This window comes from Crinia signifera, chromosome 1 (assembly GCF_055691185.1).
Source record: "Crinia signifera chromosome 1, ASM5569118v1, whole genome shotgun sequence".
In the NCBI taxonomy this organism is placed as follows: domain Eukaryota; kingdom Metazoa; phylum Chordata; class Amphibia; order Anura; family Myobatrachidae; genus Crinia; species Crinia signifera.
In genome coordinates, this window is record NC_139217.1 from 117,556,541 (window position 1) to 117,575,543 (window position 19,003).

Sequence of the window (19,003 nt, forward strand, 5' to 3'; positions counted from 1 at the left end):
CTACCCCCTATGTATATTTCCACTGAAAACGGATTCCTCTGTTCCCGACTCCTGATCCCGCTCCAGAATATGTAAGCGAAAACAGTAGTTATAACAGTCATAGGATTAAAAATTATGGTTGATGTGTGAATTAGAATCTGACAGCCAAGGAAATGTCAACTGTGATAAATCTGAAGGGAGGTTTTAGTTTATAAATGGTGTCTAAAACATTACTGTTGAGATATATGGCTCTTTATGAACAAAACGTGTTATAATAATGTTTCATACTGGAAACAAAATAAAAATGGCTGTCTTTTTATATACAAGTCATTTGGGTTTCTAAATACAATGTAAGGGGAAAAATCCATATTTAGCAGGCTTACAGACTATGGTGTTGCATAAAGGTCATTTGAAGGCAGAGTAAATGAATAAAGGTGTTTTGTCTATTTTAAGTCTTTGAGACGTTCTGAAAGAGAAATGAATTTATCAGTCACATTGGAACAGCTTAGACACTCAGCAGACTGGAGAGACACAAGACCACACACAGCAAGGTTGAATGACTTATATTCAGTTTTAAAGAGACAAAATAGGTGCTTGAGAGGCTAAACTAGTCTACCATAAAATCAACCGTAAAATGTCAAGGAAAGTTAAGAATGAAAGACACCTGGTGCTCCATTAAGTAGAATCCACTGCAGAGTTTGTATTAAATCATGCACAATACCCTTAAAATAACTTTCTAAAAACATTTATACTGTGATTAAAAGCCTGGTTTATCTTCAGTCCATATACTTTTATCTTCCGAAATGTCTCAGAGTCCAGGAATGTTTCAGTGCAAACTACAGTATAATTACTTTTACATATTGTCTTCTGGCACAGCATACACATATAGCCCATTACACTGTGACTTTGCAAGGAAACCTGTAACTTGAGAAGTGTGTCCTAAATTTTAATGCTGCTTTGTTCTTGGTTCTCCATGGTATAATCAAAACAGTCTATCACAGGCAATTTTCTTTGTGCATTCCAACTACTGAGATATGAAGAATTGAAGCCTTTGCTAACCTGTAGCGTTATCATGAAGCAAACTAAAATATTCAGCAACCATGCGGTATGGGTAAAATCCAGACCCAGACAAGACCCGGAACGCCGGACCGGACATCAAATTCTGCAGTCCGGAGCTAGGGGTGTCCCATCCTGGGGTGTCCTGTCCTGGGGGGGGGGGGGGTTGCCTTCACATGACAGCTGTCACTAGGGAAAGGAGGAGGGGGAGGGGAGAATAAAGCCTCCCTTTATGGCCCGGGCATGTAGCATAAACCGGAACGGTCCGGACCACACGGGGAGGTTGTAATCTCCCCTTCCCCATGTCCCTGGTGAAAGATATCACAGTCATCCCTCCAGACAAGACACCCCCAGGATGGTACACCCCCAGCAAACCATGCTAATCTCTGAAAACAACTATATATGGAGAAAGAATCAGCCAAAAGTGGTGAGTACACACTGGACAATATTTTCCTACCGATATGGACGAAATTGTTGTCGTTGATGATATCATGTGCAAATTGGCCAGTGTGTGCACTCAATATCATTAACGATGCACGCTAATGTTCATCGCTTTTTTATATTGATTTGGAGTGCCGGGCAACACAACCTGATATATATATATATATATATATATATATATATATATATATATATATATATATATATATATAGAACAGAGGTGCGGCACTCATAGCAGAAATGAAGAGTCAATAAACGAGTTTCTTAGATCAACGTTTCAATTTCGTTAAGCAAAATTTTCATCAGGATATCCTGCTGAAAATTTCGCTTAATGAAATTGAAACGTTGATCTAAGAAACTCGTTTATTGACTCTTCATTTCTGCTATGAGTGCCGCACCTCTGTTCTATATACTATTCACTTTTGTGAGGGCACCGGCTATTTGAAGTATATTATTGGGAGTGCCAGACCCCTGGCTGCTATATATATATATATATATATATATATATATATATATATATACACACTGCAATCGGTTAGGCACAACCCATTACTTTGAACAACAGTCCCGGTGCCAGCTGGAACCTTACAGCGTAGGTCAATATGTAGAATACTCACGCTGCATCCAAGCAGCTACAGCCGCACATGGAGTTATGAAGAAGGACAACGGGAGCAGTAGTTCCTGCTCCCGTTGTCCTTCTTTATAACTCCGTGTGCTGCTGTAGCTGCTTGGATGCAGTGTGAGTATTATATATATATATATATATATATATATATATATACATACACAGATGAGAAAGACATATTTAAAAACTCTTCACAGTTTAAATATTGCTTGAAACACATGACTCATTTTCATTTATGCTTTATCCTTTACTAGTAACAGGAGCAGCAGCATTGCAGCATGTGTAACACTACTAAATATGCTTTATGGGTAATATCCATTTTGTACAACCCCAATCAAATAGTCTTGTTAATCAAATAACTTGTGTATTCAAAACGACATCACTGCTGCCGAACGGACCCCTGGGGACTGGATAAGTGGGAAAGAACCTGATGCTACACATCCATCCTTTGGAGGACCTTGATACCCCATTGTGGGTTATATGCGATTTTATCTCTGCGAATATGTGAGTTTGTCCAATAAATTCTTTGTACTTTTATATAAAAACAATGTTGCACTAGAAATTGTTTTTTTAAAAGTCTCCCAGGAACCCTATGGAATTTCTATGAAGATTAAAGACCGTTGATGTGCCTATGAAATACACTTGTTTGTGAGTGCATCTAATCACCATTAAATTTGTGCAGAGTGTGAAAACTTTATTTGCACTATGGTCTGTTTTTTCTTTTAAATCCCAAGGTTCATTGAAAGGGACCCAGAAACTGTGATTGCTTGTCGATTACAGTGTCCTATACACATACCTAAATTGTGTAAGTGTGATTGTTTTGTGTTTTTCGCCAAGGGTTGCACCATCTATTTGTTGTCAAGTTATTTGATTCACAAGACTCTGAGTGCCGCCTTATTTTTCCTGTCTATATACATACAGTATATAGTTCCCCAGCCTTGCATTTAGAGGTTAATTTAGTTAAGGTATTACAGAAAACACTGGAAAACTGGCCATGTTTCTTCAATGGCCTTGTTATATGTGCTCTACTTGTATTACATTCCTAATGGGCTGGGTAATGTGTGTGGCACGGGTTTACTGTACATGTCTAGAGTAAAACAGATTACCTCACAAGACACGGAACTGCTAATCCCTGTATAACACATACAGTACTATTACTCATCACCAGCATGGGGACAAAGCATGGTTAACAATTCCAGAACACAGGGAATGTATTAGAATGTAAATCTATGGTAAATACTAGCAAGACTGACCATGACTATAAATATGCAATGCAAATAGTGATCTATTAATAATTAATAGTATGTTAGGAATGGAGTAGAAAACCAAGGCGTTATTTCCATGCAGTAAATGTCTGGAGTGCGATGTTATGTTCTATAAGATTTGCCTAAGGATAAATACAAGAGGTTGGAGTATCAAATAGCAACTGGCAAATCACAACAATTACTAAAATGAATCCTGAAATATGAATTTGCCTTTAATCACAGTAATATGAAAAACTCTTCTGTTCCATTCTATATACTGTATATTGAAGGCTTTTGTTCAGTACTGTAGGCCAAGGCCTCTATGAGGGAGACCTGCAAACGTTAGAGCAGTGGTTCCTACACTTTATTGAATCACACGCCCCTGAAAATCGTCAATTTTTTTTCAAAGCCCCCCTAGTACAAACGTTCTCATTGAGAAAATCAGAAAAATAAAATTAAATTAGGGAAATTGTGTTCATATATCTTCCTTGGGGTCAGTTATTTGGCAATGGAAAGAATTCACTTGTTTGTCCACAATTTTCCTAATACAGAGGAGTATGGATCATTGGATAGACACCAACTACAGTAGGTCGACAAGCATTATTTCTACACCACTAGGTCGACATGCATGAAGGTCGACATGACTGAAGATTGACATCCAGGAAGATCGACTTGACTGAAGGTCGACATGGGTTAGGTCGACAGGGTCATTAGTTCAACACAAGCATTATGTCGACATGGGGGAGATCGACAGTCAAAAGGTTGACATGTGTTTTTTTTTACCCAAATGTTGACACAGCTCCATCTTATTCCTTGATTATATCTTAACAACACTTAGCACCCACACATCAATTCAATAAACTAGTATACAGTGGAAATATGTGGGATCATTGTGTGGTTTTAGTCACCAAGTGGTTGATACTGTATATTAAACCATGCATTCCCAACCATGGTCCTCAAGGCACACCAACAGTGCAGGTTTTAGTGATATCCAGGCTTCAGCACAGATGGTTTAATCAGAATCACTAAGGTACTCAGTGGCGTAGCTTGGTTTGGGGCACCCCCCGCCGTTAATGGGGGGCGCCCCCCCGGCCGCAGGCTTACCTGTCTGCGCGTCCCGGCTCCCCTCCTGGCTTCAATTAATTCTATGCAGATGGACCACAATAAAATGGCCGCCCCCATACCACAGACAGAACTGTCTGCTTTATGGGGCGGCCATTTTATCGTGGTCCGTCTCCATAGAATTGATTGAAGCCAGGAGGGGAGCCGGGACGTGCAGACAGGTAAGCCTGCGGGGGATGGGGGGCGGGGGCATTACTATAGCACCGCAGCCCCCCGGCGCCCCCACATGCACAGCGCCCCCCGCGACCTCGGGGGCTGCGTTGCTATAGTTACATCACTGAAGGTACTAATTAAGTCACCTGTGCTCAAGCCTGGATATCACTAGAACCTGCACTGTTGGTGTGCCTTGACGACCGTGGTTGGGAATGCCTGTATTAAACAGTGAGAAGTTACCTACTGTTTTGAAACTATTCATTTTGAGGTACTATTGACCAAGTATGTTCTATAAAATATGTAGAAGCTGATTGGTTGCTAGAGCAATGTCTCCACCTTTCCACTTAACCTATTTTTCCCCAGCTTGGTACTGCACATTAACCCTTAGCTATGTCCATGTATTGCACTTGATTTTCACACTGGAAAGTGGTCTTATTATATGCCTATAAAGGTATAAACATCTATTAGATGCAGTAGGTTATTTTAATTAAAACTCAATAAGATGTATATTTGATAGCAAATGTAGTATACAGTAGTATTTTATCTGCAGTGCTGTGGTTTGCAGATGCTGTTCTTATTTACACCACTAGATGGAGGACACAAACCTTTGCAGACAGCATTCACATAGAAAATAAAGGAACCACTTCTCTTAAGGATATCAGACTAGGATAAATCCATTTAAAAGAAGTTGTAGTGTATAGTACATTGTAATGATTAACTCTCTTGATAACTAAAGACTGATGGCTATTTATGCTTAGTGCATTGAAAGCTCTCAACTGTACCTGTAGTATAATACAACGGTCATTTCAGTTTAGTGGGCACCACAAGCTCAAAATGATTCAACAAGCAAAGTCCTTTACATATTTATAATTCAGTTTGGCAGTTTGTAGAAAATTTTAAAAGAAAAATCCTAGCTCCTTAATCAGAATATCAGGTTTACATAAAGATATAAAATACTATTTAAATGTCTCAGAAGTACAGTAATGCAATAATTCTACAAGCATTCACAAATGTTTTACTGAAAGTTAAATACAAATGTGTACAGTATATATATATATATATATATATATATATATATATATATATATATATATATATATATATATTAAGGGAAATCTTCATTTCTGTGATTGTGGAGCAGTATACTTTAACTCATCATCCGAATGTCATCTTACTACTGAGCTCACTGTTCATTAATGAATGCCATTCTTGGTGTCTAAAACTTCTTGTGAATTGGGTGATCATAAACACCCATTACAAATTACACACTGCAGCATGCCACTGCATCAAGCACAGGAATAACAGTACATTATTGTACTAAGAAAAGGATATACCATCATTAGATACTCTTATTGCCCCTGATGAAGTTCTGAAGGACGAAACGCGTAGGGTTGCAGATTGCCTCTGTTTGAGGTACACCGTAAGAAAATTGAAATATTTTGCTGAAGAAATTTTATATGTTGTAACATCGATTAAATGTATTGTTTTTATTGTTTTGATGTATCTTTTTTAAATAACCACCATTGGTGACACTAACTGTAGCGCACCTCTATTCAGTTTCTACAAATGTGTATATGTTTGTATTAATATTTTTGAATAGCAACTTCAATTTCACCAGGGAGACAGTGATGGGGTTAAAATTGTTTATTAACACCTTCAGTGGTGGGTTTTCCTACCAGGGTAAGTTTGTCCTGCCCAAGAAATACTCACCAATGAAGGTGCACCACTGCCGCAGGGGAACTCCGGAGTATGATCGCCGTTGAGGTTGGAGCTGGGGGGGGGGGGCTTTGGCGTGCTAATACACAAACGCCCGAGGGCTCCTGAAAGGCCCCGAACTTCCCGAGCATACCAGCACAAGGGGAAGAGGTTAAAGTAGATGAAGTTTGAAGTAAAAAAATCAAAGCCACACCACATGATTTGCTGAGGAGAAGAGAGAAGGGAAGGGGGGCACACAATCTGTAATTTGCTAAACTACTGTAGTCATCACAACAATTATCTACAGCTATATCATGCTCATCACTAATACCAATGATACAGAACAGTAATGAATTCAATGTCCCCGGTATTTCCTTTTTATGTTTATACTAGTGACTTAGCCCTGCTTCGCACAGGTTCATGGACAAGCGCTGTGTTCCTCCCCCCTTTATTTACTGGCATGCTTCTAAGATAAACTTCATTCACTGAAAACTGTATTGATCGGCTTCCATATGGGATAGTCAGATGGTCAATATACCTAAATCTTCTTAGAGAACTGCACTACATAGCAGTGAAAACTGCCCAAAAATCTGACCAGAGGTTTTTCAGATTAGTGCTATGGGGACTTTCTTTTATACTATGTAAGGATATTGATAGATAGATAGATAGATAGATAGATAGATACTGTATCTAAGAAATGGTCAAGTTAATAGTCTATATAGATATAGACGTATATATAATATATGTTATCTATATATTATAGATGTAGAGGGCAGGGAGATGTGTATTATTCAGGAAATGCCTCTGCAGCCAATGTTCAGCATGACTGCAGCTAGTTAAGACACACTTCTGAAGCTCTCCAGAGTCTTGTGATGATTTGCACACAGACAACTTTACAGAAAACAAACTTAAAATTAGTAACTGGGTGATCACACATACTGTAGGCAAAGCTCAGTGAGGACATATTGACAGAGTTATAGGCTATGCAGCATTGGACTGGAAAATACATATCCCTGTTTTTAAACTGATCTTTTGAACCTAGAACAGGTTGCTCCAAATGCATAACGCCTTTCAAACTAAGCATAAAGATAGGCAGATGCATTACAAAGATACATAGAACTCTGCATATGGGTGAATATAAACATTTGTGTGCATGTATTCAGCGGCGGCTCCAGAGGTGGGGCTGCAGCACAGTTTGGTAGTGTTTGAGGTGGCAGTAATACGTGGCTCCCCTCAGATTACCAGATTAAAGAGGGGGGGGGGGGCAAAGGGGGCCATCCCTTTTTTTTTTTTTTTTTTAGCTAAAGGTTTTGTGCATGGGAGTGGGGTAGTGCTGCAGCTTCACCTACCTGCCAATGTGACAATTATCTCTGCACATGTTACATCTGCCCCTCTGCAGTGCACATGGTTTTGTCCATTTGAGAAGGAATTTGCCTTTGCAAATTAACCAGAATAAGGGCCTTAGTGTAGATAAAGCGGCAGATTCAGGCTTCTGTACACCAGGGAAGACATTCTGGGGGAAATTTACTAAAGGAAATTTGTAAAAAAAAATAGGTGTATTTGTATCCAGAAATACACTTATTTTTGACATGTACTATCCCGAAAATACGGCAATTCGTATTCGTATTGATGTGCTATCAATACGAATACGAATTGCCGTATTTTCGGGAGAGTAAATGTCAAAAATAAGTGTATTTCTGGATACAAATACACCTATTTTTTACAAATTTCCTTTAGTAAATTTCCCCCCTGTGTGAGCGGATTCAGTATTGAATCCCGGCGGTCGGGATCCCGGCGTTCAGAATCCCGACGCCGGAATCCCGACAGCCGAAATGCCGACAAGGGGGGGGACGTGGATCGCCCCCCCTTGCGGGCTCGCTGCGCTCGCCACGCAGCGGGCCCGGTGCCTCGCTACGCTCGGCACACTAATTTATTCTCCCTCCAGGGGTGTCGTGGACACCCACGGAGGGAGAATGTGTCGGCATTTCGGCGGTCGGGATACCGGCGTTGGGATTCTGAACGCCGGGATCCCGACCGCCGGGATTGTAACTGCATCCCGTGTGAGCAAATGGTCTCTTCTGCTGGATGGTAGAACAATAGAAAATGTATCTAGGCTTTCTAAAATAGCTGCACGTAGTAAGATAAAACTTGGTATACATGGTAGACAATTTCTAGGTCGACAGTGACAAAGGGTTGACACAAGATTTTGGTAACATTTTGGATGCATTACACCAACCACTTATCGTGCCGATTGGATCCCTCTCAGGGAACTATGTGAAAAGAAGCCCACATGCTTATACTAGGATACACATTGCCTGCCAGATTCAAGTTCTAGAATGTATCACATTCCAGAGATTGGTACATATGGGGAACGCTGGCAAACCTGAGTTTTTCCGTATTGTTACTTTAGTAAATCCTGCCCTATATTTCATATTATGTTAACACAGCAGAGTGCTTAGAATTTTTTTTTTTTCTCGAACTGCACTATTATAATGTTGTACTGTAATTACACAGTAATCGTTTGTTTTAATGACTTTTTGTTCTTAATGTAATTGGCTTGTCATGTGCTCTAGGTTACGGCATTCAGTAAAGCAGTATACATTTCATATAGCATACATCATTGCACTGACTCATTTCCAAACTCCATGGAACAGATCTATTAGGATTCCACATTTTTATGGTTTGCTGAAAAAATGTTGGCTAATAAACGGTTTGGTTTAAAGAATTCTTTCCAACATGATGCTACTGGGTTTTAGGAATTGAAACGTTCTAGGCAGAATAAATGGGACTGCTCAGGGGGATCAGTTGGGGTCTAGAGTTTGTGAGCAATGAGATTTGCAGTTGGAATGGATCATTTTATATTCCCAAAGTTGTAATTCTGTCTGCCTTTTGTTCTGAGTTCATGCTTTTATGTGAGGCTGGAGACGCTGTGAAATGTTTGAAACTGAGAAGAAACAAATATGCACTTAAGTTACACACTTTGGAATGAACGAGTTAATGCACAGCAGCAACAATCTAACTGTTACATCTGCCACCCTATTCTAAATCCGGCTGCAAGGTGTGTTCTATTTCTGAAACTGGTGACTCGGCTGTTCTCTCTGCTCGTTCTCTATTTGCCATGTCTTTTTTTGGACCTGTGTAAATTAACCGTTGCAGTAATACATAGCATTACATCTAGAGGACAAGACAATCAACTTTGGTTCAAGTTCTTTTACAAAAAAGAGAACTGAGAGTGTAATTAGGAATAGCAGTTACGTATGTCATTAATAACAGCATTATAATTAGGAATGGGGCATATTAAAGGGGGTTGGGATTGTTTGGTCTTCAGCATGTTGGTTGCCAAGCATTAGGTCGACACCAATAGGTCGACATGGTTCTAGGTCGACATGGGACAAGGTCAACATGGGTCTATGTCGACACAAGCATTAGGTCAACAGTGTCTAGGTCGACAGTCAAAAGGTCAACATGGGGTTTTTCAGTTTCTTTACCCGAATGTCAACACAGTCAACATGGACACAGTTTCCAGTGTACCGCTTTGCTCGTAATGCTTTGGGCACGATGTCTCGCTGCATTAGGCACACTATTTTATTCACCCACCACACCCTAGTGGATGGTAGGGCATGAAATACCGCCTGTCGACACATGTCGGCTCAAAAAACAGTGAAAAACCCCATGTTGACCTTTTGACTGTCGACCTAGACACTGTCGACCTAATTCTTGTGTCAACCTAATGACCTGTCGACCTAAACCCATGTCGACCTAGACCCATGTCGACCTAATGGTGCCAACCCAATGCTTGTCGACCAACATGCTGTAGACCAAATGACCATATCCCATTAAAAGAGGAGGGTGTCCATGTGCAACTGTCTCCAACTGTGGGCCATTCCTCTCTCTCTCTCACTGGCAGCTGGGCACACACCAGAACGATCATGATCGTGAGCAGATTGAGAGATGACTTATGTAGGGTACACACCAGGACGACCCGCTCACGATGATGCGGGGGGGCACGACCCGCTCACTATGTGCACCGTGAGCGGGTCCGATCCGATGCCGACCCACACCCGGCTGTATGGTCGTCATTGAGATCCTACCTGCAGCAGGTAGGATCTCAATAACGACCGACCGACCCGCGGGACCGCGCATCGGATCGGTATCGGTCCACAGAAGGTCAGAAAAGGGCCCAATCAGCACACAATCTACATCCAATTGATCGGAATTGGATCTAGATTGTGGGGATCGGGCCCTAGTCGTCCTGGTGTGTACCCAGCATTAGGGAATGTTTTACTGATTCTGAGTTGCACAAGTCTTACAGTGTATGAATCTCATGGATATGAGCAATACTTTAAATGTGCCCAAAAACAAGAGACAACTTCTAAGCATGCACAGAATAGGTATTTCCACACTCGTGGTGATCAATATGTTATGATGGTCACTAGGTGGTACTAGGTAGTGCTAGTGCTCTTGCTCAGCAGTCCTTAATGCCTCCTGCATGCTAAAACATTACCTTTAACAGCCACTATTCCCCAGGGATTAGCTCACCTAGGAACTGACGTGCCACCAGGATTCTCTAAGGGACAAGGCTGCTACAGGAGGTTGGGCAAGTCAAGTACAGAATTGGAGCCAGGCAGGGACACAAGAGGAAGAACCAGACACATGAGACAAACCGAAATTTAGTGCACAACCGGGGGAAACTGGCACGGGACCACTGCAGGAGATGGTACCCCCTAATCCACAGTACTGGAGATGGGAAACCTAGCACTGGGTACTGAACCGCAATGGTTGAGGTGTAACCTATGGACAGTGTCTACAATTGCTCTTATTCATCCAGCCAGGAGTGGTAACTATTTTATATCAACTCACTGAATTTGGGCGCAATAGGAATGGACTCTCCCTCTATACTTGCTGCTATATTGTGGATATGGGCTTAATGTTAATTGATATGTTTTTATTATGATATGTTTTTAGATTGTGTGTAATTCTGTTTGACTTTATTATTAAATCAATTTGTACAGATCATCCAATTTTAACTATTCTTATACCCAGAGTGCTGCTACTCTTCTCTTTTTCTTGTTTACCCCTTTACAGGTCTCAGTAACCTATATCGAGCAGCTGCTGAGTAATCCACCCACACCGAGCGCTCCCTCTAGTTTCCTTCGCTACTTAGGGTTGGTTCTAGAACTTTTTTGTTAATCCCTATGGACCTGCAGTCTAATAAAGGCATTTAGCTGTCAGCTGTTAATCCAGTGGTTCCCGAACGATGTGCCGTGGCACCTGGGGTGCCACGGAAGCCCTTGTGGGGGTGCCCTGGATTGGTGGTCCAGGACCAATTCAAAGTATCAATGGAATAGGCAAAACCAGTGCTTGTGGCTTCCAATCATAACCTATGTAGACAAACGGAAGCGAATTCTGTCACTCACCACATAACTGACCCTAAGGATGTCATATAAAAACAATTTATTTGTACTCAATAAGAAACTTTTGGACTAGGGGTGCCACGAAAGAATTTCTGATACTCTAGTGCGCTGTGATTCTAAAAAGTTTGGGAACCACAGTGTTAATCTTATTTTCTGTTTAGTTATAAAAATTAAATATAAAAAATACAATGAAATAAGAGGTTTCAGATGTCAATGCCAGCGACACATAAACTGGCCCCAAGAGATTGTACGTTAACCACAAGCTTCAAACAGTTTATATAGGAAAAGCCAGCATAAATCTAGTCCCCATAACTCCAAACAAAAGATGGTCGGAATATCTCAGTCAGCAGACCTGGGTAAATAAGTTTCCAGTCTCAGAGCTGATGACGAATCAGATAAGACCTGGGAAACATTGGCAGAAAGCATAAAGAGGCAAATTAGAAACAAATGTGCATCAATGATATCTACACATTTTAAGATTTATGTCTTGGGGACGAAAAAAAAAATCTTTATTTGTCAGTTTGTAAAAGGAAATTTTAAAACAAATAGTTAAATAATTAAGCGCTAACTAATGTTTATAATCATTATTTACATCCATGTGGACGGCAAAATGGTAGGTCTTCATATAAATTTGCCACATGTTAAAATTTTTACAATTAGCATAGTCAACTTTTATTTCTCTTCCTCATTGTTATATTTAATTACTGCATAATAAAAAGGCACAGGCATTCGCAAGGAGGGTGGGTGCTGGCGTCATTCTGGAAAATGAGGGTGTGTTGCCCCCATTTCCTGGTCGTGGTGATGACAAGAACTATGTCTTGTTCACAGTGCTCTTGGCCTCACAATGCCCCCTGTGACTGCAAGTTTGAGTAAGGTGAGACTTACTCAGGCTGCAGTCACAGGTGAACATCAAGACTGATGGTCCTGATGTTCATCTAGAACTGTGATCACATCGCCAATATAATTCTGCCTGAAGAAAAGAAAAACAGGTATATAGAGTCCAAGAAATAATGGCAGTCCACAGGCATATGCAGAAAAATGCATCTGAGTGTCTGATTACATTGTCTTCTAGAATTCCATTGAAGCTTCTCATCTTCAAAGTTCTCACCAACTCCTCTCCTTTTCTCTCCTTTGCTCATATATGTCACAAGATACACTTGTATCCAGTGAAGGGGCTGCAGCACAGTTCAAAATTCAAATATCAATTGCCAGTGAGTCAGTTTGGAATATCAGTGGGTGTGGCTCCCCTATTTAAATTTTGAACTATACTACATCTAATACCCCGTTCTCATTGCCTAAAAAACCCGGGTATTTGGCAGGGCGAGCGGTAATTTCCCGTGTCGTGTCTCAGTGTGAACGCGTCCTTTTGAAATTCCCGGGTGTTATGCCCCGGGAATTACACACGGGTTTTTTGCAGGGTTTTTCCTGGGTAATACACGGGTGTACTTCAGTCTGAACAGCGCAGACACGGGTTTTTCAAACATGATGGAAAAAAAGAAGCTCATTGGCGGATGTGATCAGGTGACGTGACGTCCATTTCATGCTGCGTCTGACGTCCATATGCTGCGTCGAGGAGAGCAGACATGTCGCACTGGAGGGATGAGGAAGTGCTCGAGCTGCTAGCAGTGAGAGGAGAGGAGGAGATAAAAAAGCAAGTGACCGGCACAGTGAAGGACTCCGTTGTTTACTACAACATCGCCAAAATCCTGTCTGCCCGTGGCATCGTCAAAACGCAGCAACAGGTAGTGAATAAACTCAAAGCCCTGCGGAAGCAGTATGCTAAGGTCCATGACCTAAACAGGAGGAAGAGTGGTGGTGCCCGTATGGACTGGCCATTTTATGACCAGTGTAATGTCATCTTTGGGAACTCTGCACTGGCTAATCCCATATCACTGTCCTCCTCCAGCAGTTTTGCTGGCAGTGCAGCAAGTGTCTGTGAAGAAAACGCAGTAGCAGCAGCAGCGTCACCCATTGACCTTGAGGCCACAGACAGTGAAATGGATTCCCGCTCTGTTCATGGTGAAGCCCAATGTGAAGTTCTGGATTCATCATTTAACTCCCAGAATTCCGCTGTAGGTCCCACGGCATTCTCTTCACCTGTGCAGCATCCGCCATCACCTTTGCAGCGACCACCATCAACGCCTGCATCATCACTACCTGCTGAAGGAAGTCCAGCCTTTGAAGCATTGCCACAGAGTGCACGTCCAAAGTTGCGGACCAACAGTAAGTTTATAACTTTTACACACACCATTATTACACAGTACTATATTTTTGTTTATTAAAGAAATATGTCGCAGCATGTAGCAAGAGTGCAGGAGGGAAAAGGCCTCAAGCATGCATGTGCCAACACTGCTTTTTTATTTAAGTATTTTTGAAATTTAACATCCACATGCATCTGTGCAGAGGGGATCTGATTCAGGCCTGTCAGCAACATTGCTAACACGTCTGAATGAGAAGTTAAGGTTTTACTGATATCTAGCCTTCAGCACAGATGGTTTTCCAAGTGCATGGGCACCAAAAATGTCTTTTGGGTAGAAGGAGAAGTAACATTATTATAGTCTTGTATAGTAATGTGTTGTTTGTTTTTCCCATAGTTTATAATGTGCCACTGAGAAGAAAGAGGTCCACTAAACCACAAAAGCACAAGCCACAAAAGCAATGACCACCGTAATGCTTGAACACCTGAAGGAAATGGATAATTCGATGCAAGTTCATGAAGATGCTCGTCTGCAGCGATTTATGGACAATGAGCGTGACCTACAGAACACGTTCATTACTGCCATTGTTGGTATGCATGAGCGTATCAATCGAGAGAACCGAGATACGCAGATGGAGTTCCTTAATAGTCTATTTAGGGCACAAGGCCATGCACTGCCCCAGCCACCACACAATAATTTTCAGTATGGTTATCCAATGTATAGCGCAGGCCAACCAAATTTTGTAGGCCCAAACCAGGGGAACATGGTGCCATACAGCACACCTCACCCACCACCAATGTCACACCTTTTCCCTGAGTATGCTGCTGGGACTCCTCAGCCTCAAGCAAATGACCTCCATTTCCCTGAGCGTACAGCAGGTCCACCTCAGCCTCCCCCAGTTCCACCGCACTCCTCAGAGTATGCGTCTGGGACACCACAGCCTCCAGCAAATCCTCGACATTTCCAAGAGCGTACAGCTGGTGCACCTCAGCCTCCACCAGTTCCTCCGCAGTGCCCCGAGTATGCTGCTGGGACACCTCAGCCTCCAGCAAATCACTGCCATTTCCCTGAGCGTACACCGGGTGCAACTCAGCCTCCCACAGTTCCACCACACTGCCTTGATTATGCGGCTGGTCCACATAGTCATGCGGAGAATCGAACGGCTCCAAGAAAGGAAAACCCCCGCTACCATGTGCTGTAGAGGTGTTTATTGACTTTTTGTTTATTTGTCTGCCCACCCGGCCTGTACAGAAGTTATGTAAGGCATTTGGGTATTGTCATTACAGTTTTATTATATTTTTCTATGTGCATTTTTGGTACACTTTATGCTATTTAACTAAAAAAATATATGTTGTACATATGAATAAAATATGTACAAACAAACAGAAATGTTTTTGAAGTTTATTGAAAATTAAAAACTATAGTACACTAGTGGGTTAAAGCAAATATGTTATTGGTAATGGTGTTGCGAATGTCTTCTGCACATGTGTTTGTCCCCTCATACATCTCAGAATCTGCAGAGTGATCTGATTCCTCAGGCTCCAGTACGGTCCATTCTGGTAGAAACTGTTCTTTCTTAAACTCACATATGTTGTGCAACACACAGCAGGCAGCAACTACATGAGGCATGAAGCTGGTATCAATGTCATTGCGCTTCATTAAACAACGCCAACGGCCTTTTAGACGGCCAAAGGCATTTTCTACCACCATTCGTGCAGAACTGAGGGTGTGGGTGAAATCAATTTGTTCCGGGGTAAGTTGATGGCGCTGGGTGAACCCCTTCATTAACCATCGTCGTAATGGGTATGCTGCATCCCCGATTATATGTACTGGGATCTCCACCCCATCGATGATCTTCGATTTCTGCAAAGTAAAATAAGAGTTAAATATGGAATTCTTGGAGTACAAGTATGCTATTCAGATTGCCACTTTTCTCTACCGGTGTAAAGAGAGACATTGAAAAACAACAATACATGTGGTACGTTGGTTATACATACATGCATACATAACACTAAAAATATCCCAACTGCAACATGCAAAAACATATCTTTACCTCTCTAGGGAACAACCAGCCATCCTGCTTCTCCTCAGCAATAAGGTATAGGTCCGAATTTGCTAGAACCCTTGCATCATGGGAACGGCCAGGCCAGCCAATGAAGACATCGGTGAAGCTGAAAATATAAAGTGTTAAGATTTCTGTTTAGTTACCCTAGCAATACGCAAAGTACAGTTTAATATGATCATAAAAAAATGTACTTACCAATATTTGTGGTCCACTACAGCCTGTAGAATTATGGAGTGCCAGCCTTTGCGATTAAAGTAATCTGCATGGTTTTCTGTGGGGGCAATAATAGGAATGTGTGTACCGTCTATAGCTCCAGCACACTGTGGATATCCACGATGCAGGAAACCAGCGATGATGTCGTCCAACCTTTGTCCTTGAGGTAAGGTGATGAAACGACGGTAAAGTCCTTCCAGCAAAGCCTGCGTCACCTCATGGACTATAGTGCATACAGTGGATCTCCCCACTCCAAACAAGCAGGCGACTGTGCGGTATTCTCCCGGTGTAGCATACCACCATAGCGCTATCGCTAGTCTCTTTCTAGGTGAGATGGGTATTCTGCAGTTTGTGGTCTGTCTGGAAAGTGCAGGGGTTAGAAGGTCCAGCACATACTGAAAGGTCCCACGTGACATGCGAAAATGCTCCATCCACTGGTCATCCTCATAACCCTCCACTATAGACCAAAATACCTCGCCATGAGAGCAGTCTCTGGTCCACATTCGCCGGGTACTGGATGTGCTGAACCTCAATATGGAGGTAACGCTGGAGGTGATGAAAGCTCTTCTCCTTCGCACATAATGAAGGCGAGCACTGTCTCTCTCAGCAAGAAATTGCGCTCTCCTCCTCTTCAAAGTGCATTGTGCAAGGTAGCACAATGCAAGCAGCTGCAGCAAGCTCTCATTTGCTGCATGAAACAGCAAAATGGTGCAAAACAAAAGCATCTCATCAGCCATGATTCCAGCAATGCAGTGTGCTTGGAAAAAACAGGCCACTTTATATGACATCATCCTCAGCCAGCCAATAACAGCTGCTTTCTAAAACAGCCAATCACAGCTACTTTTTCAACAGCCAATCAAAGCTGCTTTTATATTCACACACTTGTTGGCAGGGCAGACCAGGGGAAGCAGTGTGAACGCGTCATACACGGGAATTTCCCGGGTTTAAGGTGCTGTATAACGGGGTAGAAAAGTATCCATTCTCTGTGCCCCGCCAAAAACCCGGCAAGAAAAACCCGGGATTTTGCAGGGGCGGCAATGAGAACATGGTATTACACTCATCTATCTCCAGGGCTTAAAGTGGTCCTGGAAAGGTGGTGGAACTCCTTTCCCCTAGCACAGCCCCCCACCACCATTAGATAGAGCCTAGACAACTGCTAGGGAATTTGTACCCTACCTCCCATAAAGGGATAATAGTCCCAAAAAGGAAAGGGTGTGGTCACACAATAATAACTCCAATTAAAATTACAACACACAGTAGCACAATCATATAAACATTACACAGCATGTAGTGCCCTTAATTCATATCAAATCACACAGTAGTGCCTCTTATACACATAAAGTCCACAGTTCTGCTGCAAATATATATCTGTCTCTGTCACTCACTGCCCATGTCCCTTAAGCAGCTCCATGCCATGTTTCCCTCCAGCATACACAGATCCTGCTCCTTTAAGTGTCTCTTTATCACTTCAGTGGTGGGGACGGCATGATATCACATACGCCTTGCCACAAGAAGAAGCTGCTGGGACAGGATTTTCTGTTGGAATTACTGTTCAGGACTGTGGTAGAGGTGGAACTCCATTACCCCTACCATTAGAGGTGGTGGAACTCAGTTCCACTTCAAACCCCCCCCCCCCCACACACACACACACACACACACACACTTTAACCCCTGTCTATCTCCCTCCACGACTTATTCTATTCCAATAATGGAGCTCTTAGTCATTCCTAACCCGACTATACTACAGCTTTCAATCTTCCAAGAACTCTGCCAAAGCCCCCCTCCTCACTATTCTTTATTGTTTCTTACCCCAAATATGATACCAATATTTGTGCATGTCCTACCATATTCAGTCCCAAGTCAGATTAGCTACAGTCACCCAATAGTCTGTAAGCTGCCACCAGGAGGACTGGATCTTTCTTTTGTCTCATGTGCGATTTGTATTTTGTGCAGGGTTGCCTACTTTTAAAGTCTCTTCTCTGGGAGAAGCCCAGAGAGGAGACTGTCAGCAGCACTCCGGGAAGGGCAGGGCCTGATGTAGACGTCATCAAGCCCTGCCCCCAGTAAGGCAAATCCCACAATATTCGGGTCTTCGAGGAGCGGATGGGACTAAATGGTGTGATTTGCATCTTTAGTCCCGCCCCCAAAAAGCCAAGAAATGCTGGAAATTAATGCTGCCATGGAGAGATTGGGTGGGGGGGGGGGGGGGTGGTAGCGCCGAGGAGGGGGACCTGATTTTTGGAAGCCTCCCGGCCATTCCGGGTTAGGTAGGCAATCCAGATTTTGTGTCATTTGTAAATGACTAACTGGAGCCTTAAAAATAAATGATAATATGAATTATGAATACAAAATACTTACTGAATTTCGGTCATTGTTTACTGTCCTATGAAACTGTAAGCTGCACTAATGTAACCAATCAACATGAGAGATCAGGTGCAAATAATGCCATAATTCTTTTTTAACAAGTCAATCCCTCATCAATTCAGATACTTGCATTTGGTAATCATCTGAACAGGAAAGGATAGTTGTGTATATTTGAACAGTTGTCCATCTGTGTTAGTTTGCAATAGATTCCTTTCTTATGTGCATGTAATGATATGAAAACATTTTATCATGGTTGACAGGTCTATTAGACTTATCCTCAGGCATCACAAATCAATCAGCATGAATCTATTAAATCTGCTTTCAAGATGCGCTGACAGAATTAAAGGATACTGAAGTTTTTTTGTTTCCTCCCAAAGGAAACTGTTTAGGAAACTTGTGTGGCATGTCAGCCCTTTTTTGAAACCTACTGCACT

The 19,003-nt window shown here is 42.1% G+C and overlaps 2 protein-coding genes across 5 annotated transcripts in view; one reads left to right on the forward strand and one right to left on the reverse strand.

Moving 5' to 3' along the window:
- PDGFC (platelet derived growth factor C) overlaps positions 1–19,003 on the reverse strand; it is a 617,067-nt gene that overhangs the window by 146,085 nt on the left and 451,979 nt on the right. The gene's annotated exons all lie outside the window — the stretch shown is intronic.
- LOC146026365 (uncharacterized) lies at positions 13,010–14,391 on the forward strand. The gene is made up of 2 exons (XM_083156978.1): positions 13,010–13,952; positions 14,324–14,391. Exons 1-2 carry the CDS (start codon positions 13,313–13,315, stop codon positions 14,389–14,391), a joined length of 708 nt encoding a protein of 235 aa, XP_083013104.1. The 5' UTR covers positions 13,010–13,312.

Excerpts from the sequence above, each read along its gene's own strand:
- LOC146026365 (XM_083156978.1), top strand. The coding sequence starts at position 13,313 with ATGTCGCACTGGAGGGATGAGGAAGTGCTCGAGCTGCTAGCAGTGAGA. Across the intron at positions 13,953-14,323 it reads TCCAAAGTTGCGGACCAACA|TTTATAATGTGCCACTGAGA; the intron begins GTAAGTTTATAA and ends TTTTTCCCATAG.